Consider the following 14,166-nt stretch of genomic DNA (forward strand, 5'->3'; position numbering starts at 1 on the left):
TTATGCTGATTTCTTCTTTCATTGTGTTTGATCAGATGTATAAGGCTTCACATAAAGATTCCATTACAATCTCGTGTCATATAATGATGAGGAAAGTCAAGTTTCTTCAACTGATATATCTTTGTAGGCAATTGTATGGTCTAAGGTTTCATGGATTTTATGTACCATTGGGAAATATTTTTTCTTTCTTTTCTGAGAAAAGGTAAATTATAGTAACAAAGTAGAGCCTATGTTATGTAGATTTTTTTTTTCATTCCCTTCATGTGGAAAATAGATGATATTGTGTACTGAGATTCCCCTAGTGCAAAGAACAAAAATTAAGGAAGAAACCTATTTTTAAAAAATCAGTGAACAATAAAATGCATTTTAGCTGCATTAAAAATGAACTGAAGAATAATTTTTTTTGTGGGAGGAATCATTCTGGGGTGAAAATACATCTTAGGATGCATCTGAAAAATTTAGATGTAGATCTGTTAGACTTAAGGATGGCATAGTTAAAAAAGCAATTTTTAGAGCTCTCGTAGACTTTCCCATTTCTGTCAAATAAAGTGACATTTCTATCTTTAGCAATTCATTTTTAGAGTCACAGACCAGTAAAAATATACTTGACCCCCTCTACCACTAATGAAGTGAAGACAATGATGCCCCAAAGCAGTATTACTCTATAAATTCTAAAGCAGACAAAAAAAAACTGTATTAAAAAATTAAAATCAGTCACATGATGGACTGCAACCAAGAATTTAATACTAGATTTGATATAGGTAATTGTGTTCACTTTTCAACTCTTTAAGGATCTTAAAAGCCAATATAATTGTACGCTTTATTTATATTTATTTCCTTTTCAGAATGACAAACTATGACTTTTCTTTATATCATACAAGAGTATTTGTCCATAAAAATAAGATGCTGCAATTTTATATTTCATAACATGCTTTCATCCAAAATAAAAAAAATAAAAAAATGTTAGGAATTTTTTTTATTAATTATTGCTAATACCTGAAGTGTAAAGAGAAAAAAAAAAATTTAGAAAAGACCTTAACTGAAAAAGGACATTGTGATGAATCCTTCCTCTCCCTTTCAAAACAACAAATAAAAGAGTAAAAAGGAACTTGTTTTGGTTTTTTGGGGTTTTTTTTCTCCCTTAATTCTTTGAGAGTAGGATAAATTTCAGTTGGTAACATCAAAGTTCATGAGTCCTGCAGTGATTATATTAAGCAGCCATCAGAACTAGGAGGCTTAGGAAGGCCCGTGCTATGTCTTAGTGGGAATATAACCTAGAGGAAGTATGCTAAGTTTATTCTTTTGAATAGGCAATGTTAGTCAGAATGTCCATTGTTTGACTCTGTTGAATTCAGTAGATTTCACACGGGTCAAAACAGAGTAAGAAGTCTTCCCCTTAAGTCTTCTTCAAACAGGTTAATTTTATGCAGGAGTATTTTAGTAGCACTCTTAAAACTGTGCACTTTTCAAGATTCTTGGAAATCTCAATCTAAAATAAGCTTATTCCATTGGCATATGGCAGAAGGAAAGACATGTTATTCCACTGAAAGATGAGAGAGACTGCAATGTTTGACCTATTTTTTATCTAGGATTTGTGGCTTCTAGTTAGATACTGAAGCTCTTCAGAAAGTTAAATAAATAAATATGATTGGAAGTATTTTTAAAGGCCTGTTCTAATTAATTTGCCCAAATAACTTCATCACCTTTCCCAGACAGAGAAAATGTTTTTTACATTTTATGGTATTTTTTCAGTAGAATATACTTTATGCCATCCAGCTATGCACCATAAGTAAGACTCAACAAAATAATTTGAATCAGATTACAAACTGTAAAAACCTGTAGTTGTGGTAAGCTTTGGTGAGCATTATATAGCATGCATATTATAGACACCCTTATGTGTATGCTATAGTAATATCTGTCACCAAATATAGGGGATTTCCACCTTCCTTTCTAACTGCAACAATACAATCAGCAGGGAAGCATGTAGAATGCAACAGCAAACTTAATTAAATTAGAACTGTGCAACAGAAAACATGTATGTGCAGAGCTTTTATGGTATCAGAATAAAGCATATTTTTTTCTGTAGAAAGCATGTAAAAGAAACCCCACCCTAAAATAGTTTCCTAATAGTGGAAGTTTTTGGGTTTTTTACAGATACAGAAGGTAGAAAACCAAGGAAATTGGGCTGTTTACTCTAAACCACATTTAAATCTCCTGTGAATGTTATGTGCTAAAATCAGAATTTTTGACATCTTAATCTAGATGCATGAAGTATCTTCCCACAAAGAACAAGGAGATTAATGAAAACTGTTCTTTCAGAACCTCTCTGATTTAATACCTGCTTATATTCTGCAGCATATCTTGCTCTCATTAAACTGTGTACACATGGTTCTTTTTTTCCCTATTTTTTAATACTTTTATTGAAAATCTTACATGTATGACTAAAAGTCATGGACGATATCTTTCAGTTCCATTACAAAATCTGTCATATATATATATATATGCCTATATATATATATTTCATACAACTAGAAGCAAATCTACTGAATTATGAAACAATGATTGTCTATTAACATGTAACTCAAATTAAGTATGTTGTAGATGATTAAATTATTTTTCTTTTCTTTTGGAGCTGAAGGCCACTTTCACATAATTAATTGAAAATGCTGGGCTGCAAAAATTAAAGAGCCTTAATGATAATTTCCCATCCCCCAGCCTCACATCACTCATACGTTAGGATTTCAGTACAAGGATCCTTCTCTCAGAAAGAAGTACTTTTAGAGTGAGCATCATCCTCTGTGGAGCACCTTCTGTTCATAAACACAGTTCTGTAAACAATTCAACAATTCAGTGTACCCCTCAGTAATTGCAGGCAGGTCAAGTCATTTCCAGTTCGGTACAAGCAAAAAATTTGCAGGAACAGATTCTAATTCAGGAACTCATCTACATTTTATCTAAAACAAAAAAAATAAATTGAAATAATACCTAAACCCACTATTTAACTTGAATATATGTCTTATTATCTAGTAATAAATCATGAAAGATGAAGTATAAATACTGTCGGAATCATAAAAAAGTTGTCTTATTCTAAGAAATCCTACTTCAAAATCATACAGTATATTAACCAATAATAGCTGTCCTTCTGTTTTGGCACTCCTGAACCAGCATAGAAATTAAGTGTAGTGAGTTAACACCTTGGGGAAATAATACTTATGTGCAGCAGGATCTAAAGATGACCTCTGAAGTTAATAGTATTACATTGTTTAACGTAAGAAAGAAATAGAAAAATCTTTTACTGTGATTCATCAGCAGCAAAAGAGAAGGGAAGAAGAAGAGTGAGGTGTTTACAGTCTTTGAAGCTTATAGCATGTTTAACCTTGAAAATTAAATCTTGCATTAAGACAATCCCAACTACCTCTGCAGTCTTCTTTCAAAAAATTCAATGTACAAATATCTTCTTTAAATGTCTCAGACTTTGTAATGGCTCAGAAGAACAACTGCACATCCTTGGAGCTGCTCTCCTTTCTGTGGGATGAATGGTGGGTGGCCTTGTTTACTGTAATTTTTCCACTTCCATGCTTCATTTCCTACATTTATCTGAGACTGGAGAAAAATCAGCATGTTCTGACAAGTCTAAAACCATGAGGCAGTAAAATGGACCTGAATTTAGTGGAGATTGGAGTTCCAAAATAAATATAACACTTTATGTCAAACAATGATAAAAAAGGATAAGTTCTCCTGTACAAATCAGAAGAGAGAATAAAAAATAGCAAATAGACAGCAACACCTTTTCTATACCTACATGGGCATCACAAAACTTCCCATCCATAGGACTACACCTCCATATTTATAGTTTTATGTGAATTTTAAGCTACTTTGTAAGTTGATGACACACTGTGGAATTTCTTAGTACAAACAATAATTTCTTGAAAACTACCCAGAAAATTACAGAAATTTCTGATTAAATAGCTCAGAAGAAACACAAAAAATATTTTCTGGGCTTTTGTTTGTTTTCATCAGTCCTTCTGCTTTTGTTCTAGTAAGCTGTATGCACAGAGTAAAGAAAATTTGCTAAGAAAACCTTGCCTGTGTAACTACAATGTACTGTAATATTGTATTGAGTTATATATTTGAAAATTTATTTATTAAAACAGGGACTCTGTATTCTCAATATAGCAATACTGTGAAGGCATCTACAGATGCCAGCTCACTGAGGTGACTGTGTAACATACTCTTGAAAATGAGTTGCCTCTGCAGGTATATGAGGGTTGCTATCTATTTGAAGGTGTCTGAGCATTTCATTTATTAAAAATGCCACCAAATGCTCATATTCTGTGTGGTCAGTGCAGTCCCTAGTACAAGTCTAATGAAGATATGTTCCACCAAGGCAAAAACAAAAAAAAAAAAAAAACAAAAAACAACCTAAAATTTAAAAAATGGGAAAATATTTACAACTTTCCTCAGTCTGTTAGGTTGAGTTTTCTGTTTTAATATTCTTCAGTGCATTTTCAGAGAAAGGTTCCAAGGCTAGGAGTATAAGCATTCTGGCCCGGTCCCATACATATCTGCAAGCCTTTTAAAACGAGGGCCCCAGTCACTGAGGTAATCGTAGTTCTGGTCAGAGTTTGAGCTGATGGAATCTAAAGAACTGAGCGACTCCGCCACCGAGCCGTTCCCCTCAAATGCGTACGTCTGCAGGGAGTCGTAGGGCGGCGCGCAGGGGTCCACGTCAGCTTCTTTTAGTCTTTCCCAGATAAATTCCCTAAAAATGACATTATCTGGGATACTTTTAAAAGTCGGTCTGCTCAAGAACTGAATCTCAGGTGTCACGTCCCTTCTGGTCTTGGTGTCTCGCATGATGTTGAGGTTCCTCAAGGCAGCCATGTCAAAAGCCTCTGTGTCTTCTTCTCCACCACCCTCATCATCATACCTGACAATGTTTTCTCTGATATCTCTCTCTTCATCAAAAATGAGGGGCTCTTTTTTCCGTCGCCTCATGGTGACAATCAGCAAGACGAGAACTGGAACAAAGAAAAGCTAGAGTTTTAGCAGCGCCGAAGTTTTCTCATATTTTTCCTAATGTTGGAAGCACCCATTAATTTATATGACAAAAACCCAAGGAATTTATACAGTTAGATGCAAGAAATTTGTGCAGTTAGATGTGAAACCTAGCAGATTATGAAACAGCTTTTAAACTATAAGCTTTTTAGACCCTAAGAATCTATTTTCCAAATCATTCAGGATTACCGTCTCATTTCTAATTCTAATATCCTATATTGTCTGCTAAGCATAAATTTTAGTTCAGTCTGACTATGAAAATCTCACAGCCAAGAAATTATAATAATTTTTAAAAAAACAAAAAATCTTTTCCTGAACTCTTAAATGACCAAGTGATAAAAGCACATTCATAAGTTGACGGAATAGAATTTAAAAAACATAGTTTGGAAAGTGACGGCATTAAAGTGTATGATCAATATGTGCCAAATAAAAATAAACTTTAAAAATTTTATGTTGGAGAACATCAAATTTTTAAACAATATATAAAATAAGACTGTCTTAGTTCATGGAATAAAACCACTTCTATATAAGATCTCACTTTCCTGAAAAGTGCAAAGTGCTGCACTTGAGATTTATGCCTTACATCTAATGACAACTGCTATGGCTACAGTTTACTGGATGAACCAGAACTACAAATGCAATTGGTTATTCAATTTTAACCCTTAAAGTTTCCTTCAGCTTGAAAGCTAATACTAAACTGCAGTGGCAGCCAAAAGCACTGAAAGAAACTAGCTCAAGTCTCCTCTTGTTCTAATAGAGTTTTGGTAGAGAAACATCACTGGTGACACACAAAATATGGAACAAATACTGTGAATATTGCATCCATCTGTGGGACATGATGGAGTGTGAATCATCCTCCTAGAAAATAATTAATACTATACTGTAGCATCTGGATAACATTTGCTGAGTTAATGACACTCGTAGGAAATCACAGGCATCACTATGATTGAAAAAATAACAGTACGTTGAAAAGTGTCATTCCACATTTAATTAATCTCTTCTGATTTTATGATTATTTTTAATGTTAAGATTATGTTGTTATATGCATCCATAACATTTTCAATCTTTACTTACAATGCCAATTAAATGCTGTAGAAACATATGGAAAAGCAAAAGCTAAAAGGTGATAGAGATAAAATTAGCTTGAGGTTCACTAGGTAGTCTCAAAAGTGGCCTCCACAAATTGCATGATGTGGGACTAATATTCTTGAAAGCCTTTTCATGAAGCAATCTTAAAATCAGTATCAATTAAGTCATTGTGAGGAATTACTCAATATTAGGATCACTTGGCTAGAATAAACCAGTAAATTGTACGTGCAAGAAAGCTGTATGTGTCTACAGATGTTATGGTACTAATTGAATTGGCTAAAGGCAGAGATGCCTTTCTGCACTATTTTTATTTCCTGTTGGAGCCACACATGTCTAAAAATAAAGCTGCAACTATATATTTTTTCCCCTAAAATTTTTGACAAATATATTAGGCAACAATTCTTTCCTCTTTTCTCAGTAGCTACCAAACGCATATCCAATAATCCATCTACTAATAGACATCTCATGACTATATTACTACATAATCAACATCACCCCTTCACATTTTTTGCCCCTGGCATCTACCTGATTCATCCTTTATGTATTGAATTCAGAAGCCACTAGTTTGGGGGATTTTCCTTCAAACAATATTTACATAAGCAGTTTAATAATATGAAATGTTGACCTTTAAAGTGACATTTGTGAAATTTCAAAACATCCTGATATTTGTATAATAAGCTGTAAATTATACGGCAGAGAACATAAAATTGTCATTAGATACAATTGCACTCCACTCTTAATGTTTTCCCTTATTGTAAAAGATATTTTAAAGTGAAATTACCTTGCTGACAGCACAAATAGATATTTCAAACAAGATTTCTATTGACATAACTCCTTAATTACTGTTTTTAACATTTACTGCCACATTTTATTGTCATATAAGTAAGCAGCTAATAATTTACTTTACTCAATAAATGCATTTTTACTCTACTGTCCCTCTTAAAATACTTCATGTTGAAAGTTAAAGACATGCTAATAAGTGTAAAATAAGAAACTTAGTAGGAAGGTCTGCCTAAAGGTACAATAAAAATCAAGATACAGTGAATGTTTTATATAGTGTTCCTTCTATCTCTCACACTTGCTTGAAGCCAAGAAAAATATGGAGTCTTTCTAAAGGTTAAATATTTTAGCATTTAGATAACTTTATAAGATTATTAATTTCTAACCTTTCCAGCAGCCATGAACAATAAAGTTTAACCTCTAAATGAACAAAGCTTTAGCTGCATTGCAGGAGCTGCAGAAGTGAATACAAGCCCTAAACAATTTTCACTGCTATTTAAATAAAATCCAAATGGTTTCGAACTTTTTTTCATTTCTCATTAAGTAATGGTGGGCTTTTATTTCCTACATTTATGACAAAAACAGACATTAAGTCAGTAATTAGGGACTGTCTGAACTTCTAAAAACCTAATTTCATGATTGTTAGAAAAGAAATAATACAGTGGAAAACCTTCGGGCACAAATGAGGGCACTTGATTAGCTCCATACAGATACATCCAGCTCATACTAAGGAGATAAAATAACAGTACAGATTTTGTATGTGATGTAACAAATAAACAAATTTTAAGCCGCTAATTATAAAGTCCTAATAACCAGAATTAACAAAGACTGATTTAAACTAACCTTTTAATTCTTCTGATTTACCTAAATTTTTAAAAATATTGATTTCCTTTAATAGGTGCAGTAGCCAAGCAAAAAAAAATTGTTTGTCTTTATAATAGCTGTGGTAATACACAGTTTTATCCTTGTGTCTAATATACATTAAATGTTTGTAGTTTCAGTACACCCAAACCAGTCTTTAAAAAAAAACACCTTCAAATGCAAGAGTGGATTTTTTCTTTTCAGTGTGCTTTTCAGTGTGCTTTCTGGAATTACCATGAAATTTCCATTTTGGTATGACCTGGTAATAAGTCAGGTTTAGTTCACCCAAACATATTTCTCTGGTTTAGTATTAATTTTTCCTTTTGTACTCAAGGCAACTGCAGCATAATTGTAAGGAAGCCATAAAAGTCAGAGAGGCCCTGAGGGAGAAGACTACATGCAGAGCTATACAGAAAGGCACAGAGCTAAATCACAAGCATTACCATGATTTGTATACACTACACCCCTAAGCCAGGAATTTACTATAGCAATAAGCCACATCAGCTGCGAGCAGATCTGCACACTGGTTTATGCCTTAGGTGTGTCATGATTCATAAAGCTGATGATTGGAGATCCCCAGCCATCTAAGCAGCACACTAATAACCTATTTAGTTATACCTTGCAGTTGCCAGTACAGTCAGATAAGGTTTGGGGATTACAGAGGCCAGGACTCAGGAAACTGGAATTTAATTCCCACTTAACAAACTTCGCCTATACCTGTTGTTTAATCAGTTTGGACTGATATTTGCAAAGTGACTGTGACCTTTAAATGCCCATACTTAGTGACCCTAATCAACTCCCTAACTTTCAGAAAACAGCTGCTGCATTTCATATTAAGCCACTTTCTGGAAGTGTTGCTTTGGGTACCCCTAGTTGAATGTTTTCCCCTAGTTACACATTTATCACTTTTAAAACTGCAAGGTCAAACCCTACACATATTACATAGTCACATTCTGTATATGTTGTACCTATTAAGAGAATAGGATTCTTATCACTAGAACTGCTTCTTGTTTACGAATCACAGTTATGTGTTCTGATTGAATTTGGGTATTTTGATAATGATAACAAATTTGATGTCTTTCAACCGTAAAAAAATGATTCAAAGCTGTATTTTCAAATTTTATTAATGTATTATCCTTGTAAACTCTAGTGCCACACCAATAGGAAGCTTTCTTCAGTCTTCTTAAGAAAATAGGTGACACTAATAGATTACATTCAGAAGTATAAAAGACAATAATTATGAAAAAGTATTGTGACAATATAGCTTTCCATACAAAGAAAATACTTAACTTCTCAAATGTAATTAGGTTATCTAAAGGTGAATATTCTGTTTGTGTGATTTTATTTAAACATTTTATGCTAAACAGTTGTTACAAAAGCAGTTGTTTCTGCAAGATGCTAACTGAAAAACAAATTGCCTTGAATTAAATTACCGTATAATTTTCAGAAAAAGTTAAAAATAATTCTACTTGCTTGCCTCAAAATTATGTGTATTCCAAAATGAATCAAACTACCTTTTTGTATGCTTTTTATGATTTTTTTTTTCTTTCTGCAAAACTTAGCCTTACTGCATAATTGGAAAGCTGTTTATAGTAATTAAAAAAATGCTGGAATTTTCTTGTGAAATAAAATTTAAAATTTAAACTCCATCAGTCAGTATGAAGATAAAGACTTTGTTTTTAAATGTTTTTAGCTTTTAAAAAATATTTTAGTTTGAAAAAATAGTCTATACCGTGTTATATGCAATTATTGTAAAAAGAGTGTAATTTAATAACGTTCTTTCTTCCTTCTTAGAGTCAGTGAAAACATTGGGCTTATCTAAAATGGGTTACTTGCTTAAGTAAAAGTAGTAACACTAAGAAATCCCACTGAGACAGTCCAGGTCCTGGTAAAGACAAATGGTTATGTATCAGCCATAGGGAGATATGGGGCAAGATCAAAAAGTATATCATACTATAAGAAAGTAAGACCTGGTTGAGAATTTAGGACCCTGGTGCCAGAATGCATGTATTCATTCCATCTATGCAAATTTCATGCTTTCTCTGCTTTACAACTGGCACCCACATTAGGATGACATTGATTAATGTGACTGGATTTGTAATGTGTGTTAATCTTGGGTTAGGAAAAGATATTGATCCAGTAGACTGTATCCTCTTTTCACTGATAAAATCTTACACAAAATGTGCATCCCTTGTTCCAGTCCTGGAACCATTTGCCAGCAGCTGAAGCCTGTTTTTTATGCTATACTAGTAGATCATCAGCATTTTTCTCAGGAATTAATTCAAAGGGCAAAAGTAAATTCCTAGCAATACCACCATGCAGCTGGTCCCAGAAAAAATATTCTAGGAGCAAATGAGAGAAGAAGAAAGTCTCTGGGACCAGACGAGCAGCTGGGTTTCATTGGGCATCAGGGATGCTTAGGTACCTCTTCTTTATGGACACTGGCATGCAGCTAAAACGGGATACAGTACCCAAATGCAGTTCTCAATGCCAGGGTTATCACACAAACACAGCCTAACCTGTTCCTGCAGCTTTGAACTGTACTCAAAAGGAACAGTTTAGATTGGAAGTGATGGTGGCACATACAAATGTCTTTTTGGATAAACAATGTTGATGCCTTCAGACAGATGACGTTGGAAAACCAAAGTCTTTGACAAATAAAATCAGTGATGTGGTGGTAATATGCAAGCTTTTTCTACCAAACCCTTGTTCAGAATAATTGGAAAAAAAGCTCATTTGTTGGTTTATTTGTTGTATTTGACCCCTGGTGTACCGAGTAGAATAAGCAAGTTATTTGGTGCCAACATGCTTTGTCTCCACTCAATGGTCTTCTCGAAATCCTACTGCTTCTATTTAAGAAAAGTGTATGATCAGACCAAGCTGCATGGTACCTAAAGCAGTTTCCTGTGTAATCTTCAGAAACTAGCTGTTCATGTATAACAAAAATGGTGAGATTTATTTTTTGGATCAAATTAATTGCTATGGTTACAGGACTTTTATTCCCAAGTATATCGAACTTGAAGTTTAAAGCGGGTGTTTTTTCACTGATACTAATGCCAGTTGATATAAGAGAATATTTTTATATCTTTTTGAACTCTAACATTTAGCTTCATGTCCAAATAAAGTTCATTTGTGTACATAAATTGGCTAGAAATGCTACTAGAAAAATGGTATTTAAAAATGTTCATTAAAACTTCTGGCATTTTGGCAATAATTCCCTTCCATTTCTTAAACCTAGGCCTAACCATGTGTTGAGTGAGAATAAAGTCTTATGGTGTTAGATTTTTTATGTCACGTAGATGGAAAACTTTAGAAATGCCACCTCCTATATAGCTATATATATATATATATATATATATATATAGCTACTGAGTAAGTTGTGCAGAGGTAGGGATTTTTATTACTCTCTAAAAAAGGTATGCAACAGGTTTTTCATTTTGGAGTCCTTTAGAAACATTTTAGCAGAAGGAACATTTCCTTCTAATGGTTTCCAGTGACATGAATCAGAGTATGAAAGAAGACATATCTGTACATGGTAGAAATACTGCCATGGACAGAAGTTTGGACACAAGTCTCTTGATTTGACCTAGGCAAATTACTTGGATAACAGTGGCAAATAAAACATCACTGTGATTATACCAACATAAGAAGACTGTGGTCTTCTCCCTTTCCTTAGACTGGTATGTACAGACAGGGAATAGAAAAATCTCTTAATTGATAGCAACACTGATGAAAATTCTTTTGTGCTGAACCGGGTACCTTGTTAACATAAGAATTTTCAGACAGAACCCAAAACTTCACCTTTGCTCACCTTATTCTTCATCTTTATTTCTTGATTTGACCCTTATTTTCCCATTTACTGCTTAATGACTAGGTATTACATGAGAAATGCTAGGCAAACTAGGATGTTGACACTATTCCCCTCTTTTCCACTGCCTTTTATCTATTTGCAGTTTCACTGCTCAACATAAAATCCAGCTGTGCTACCATTTGCAGAAGTAACAAAAGATCACTCTGCAAATGATGCCAATTAATTATGATTCTCATGAGTAAATTGCATCTGTTTTATTTTCTGAATATCTTTTGTTCTCTGCAAATCAGTAAATGTTTAAAAGCAATTATGCCTGTGGAAAAGGGACACACTGATACCAGTTAATGGTGAGTATGCTAAACCAGATGCTTCCATAAACTTCAGTGTCTATTTCTTAAATATTGCATTTGATGCATGTCAAACTTTTTTTTCTTTTACTGTAATTTCTTATATCTGTCCGGAGGCAATTTGATATAGAAACAAATAATCTAAATTGATAATCCCAATCTAAAGGGGTTTTTTGTGCTAATGATACAAAACACTGTTCTTTCTTGAATACTATCTGTGCCTGTTCACAGAAATCAGGGTGGAGGGGAATGTTGAAGCTTATATGCATGTATCTTTTGCCATGATGCACTGAATGGAAAAGAAGGGTAAGAGAAAGAAGACATACCTAGCAGTGTCAAGACACAGGCCAATATTGCTATCAGGGCTCCAGTGCTAAGTCCTGCAGGCAAGATATATGCTTCTGCATTGCATGTCTGAGCAATACCATCTGCATCACAATCACAGACCCTGATGGTGAGAGTATTAGTGCTACTAAGTGAAGGTGATCCACTGTCCACTATGAATATTGGCAAGTAGAAAACAGACTGTTCCTGTCTTCGAAACCCATTTCTTTTGGTTAATACTGTCGCAGTATTATCTAGATAAAGGAATAAAAAGACAAATTATAAAATATGTGACTTTTCTGAAACACAAGCTTATAAATACTATAGCCTTCTACTTAAAGACTTTATAAAAACAATAAAATTATTCCAACAAGTTTACCTTTACCTTTCCCTTTGAAGCTGCAGAGGTAAGATCAACTGAGAAATCACACACAACTAAACAACAACAACAATATATTTTCAACAAAATATATTTCAAAAAAGAAGAGTCCATTTTTTTTAATCTAAGCTCGCATTTTCACAATCTGGATAGATAGGTGAAGATGAGATAAATGTAAAAAGAAAAAAAAATGCCCTTCAGTTATCAGATTAGGTATCTAAATACATGTTTCCATGTATTTAGAAACATCTATTTTAACTATTTACAGCTACAGATATAATATAATTGGAAGCAATGACCATTTTGATGGGAGAATAGGTTCTGAAGATTAATGAAATATTTTTTGAATGCAAAAAAATTCCCATCCATGCACAAACAAGGTAATTGGGCATGCAACAAAGAAATGCTGGTGTTATCAGACTCTTCTGAGATTCAAGATAGCTATTATAATCAATTTAAAATGTATAGATTGACAGTGGTCTGAGTTGTGTGATTAAAAAGCCCATGTGTTCAAGAAGATATCTCAAAACTCAGTGTACAGTACAGATTGAGAGCTCCTGAGAGGTAGGGAGTTACATCTCCCAGCATGTATAGAAATGTTCATTCAGTTGATCTATCTATCTATCTATCATCAATCTATCTATCTATCTATCTATCTATCTATCTATCTATCTATCTACTTACCTCTCTATCTATAGACAGACATGTTGGTAGTCAGCAAAGTTATCTTATTGTGTCATCTATTATGATCTATCTGGCAAAATACGCAAACATCTCTTGATATAACATCACATGAGAGATGCATAAAATTAACCAATGTTGAATGAGGCAGGTACTGCTGTGTCTTGTACCTCCACTGATTTTACAGGCATTACAAAAGTCTGGTATTACTCTTATGAAGTTATAAGTTCTTAGGGAAGAGGGTCTCTTCATTAACTACTTTACAGTTTTCATTATGTCAGATTTCTGAACAGTCCTATTCTAATGCACTTTTATTATTTTGATTGTGTTACTGTTAGAATCTTCAGTTTTAAACTGCAAGCTGTTCATATGAAGAAAATTAAGCATTTCATTAACTACATGTAAGGTAAGGCAAGGAAGATCTGCATGAAAGAATTTTATTGGGCCACACATTATACTTAGTGAATATTATTCAAAGTCTGCCTGTACAAACAGTGTCCTTCAGTGTCCATATGTTTGTTTTTCTTGTTTTACTAATAGGATGACTTTGTAGCTCTGGCTAAGTACTGATCCATAAAAGAGCAGTGCAAGAGCAATACCCTGTCTATTTAGTTCTGTTTGCTACAGCTAATAGCTAAACAGCCTGACACGTGCCCAGCTGCTGTACTGTGCAGTGCAACTAATGAGGGCAGTAATTAGAGTGTGTTCTCAGATATTTCAACTAACAGAAATGGGATGTCAGTGTGAGTCTTTGAGGAAACAGTCATAAGAAGTCTGTGCAAATATTATAGGCAGCTTTCATTATCAAAAGCATTCTTCAAGAGGGGACATACTTA

At 33.7% G+C, this 14,166-nt stretch overlaps 1 protein-coding gene across 1 annotated transcript in view; it reads right to left on the reverse strand.

Moving 5' to 3' along the window:
- Nucleotides 1-961: 961 nt before the first annotated feature.
- LOC129117525 (cadherin-7) overlaps nt 962-14,166 on the reverse strand; it is an 84,243-nt gene continuing 71,038 nt past the window's right edge. Inside the window, exons 11-12 of the mRNA XM_054628227.2 lie at nt 12,273-12,524; nt 962-5,021 (exon numbers count right to left, since the gene is read on the reverse strand). Of these exons, the coding sequence (XP_054484202.1) occupies nt 4,528-5,021; nt 12,273-12,524 (746 nt within the window). The 3' untranslated portion in view covers nt 962-4,527. The remainder of the gene's footprint in view (nt 5,022-12,272; nt 12,525-14,166) is intronic.

The sequence above is a fragment of the Agelaius phoeniceus genome, chromosome 1 (genome assembly GCF_051311805.1).
Source record: "Agelaius phoeniceus isolate bAgePho1 chromosome 1, bAgePho1.hap1, whole genome shotgun sequence".
Taxonomy (NCBI): Eukaryota; Metazoa; Chordata; class Aves; order Passeriformes; family Icteridae; genus Agelaius; species Agelaius phoeniceus.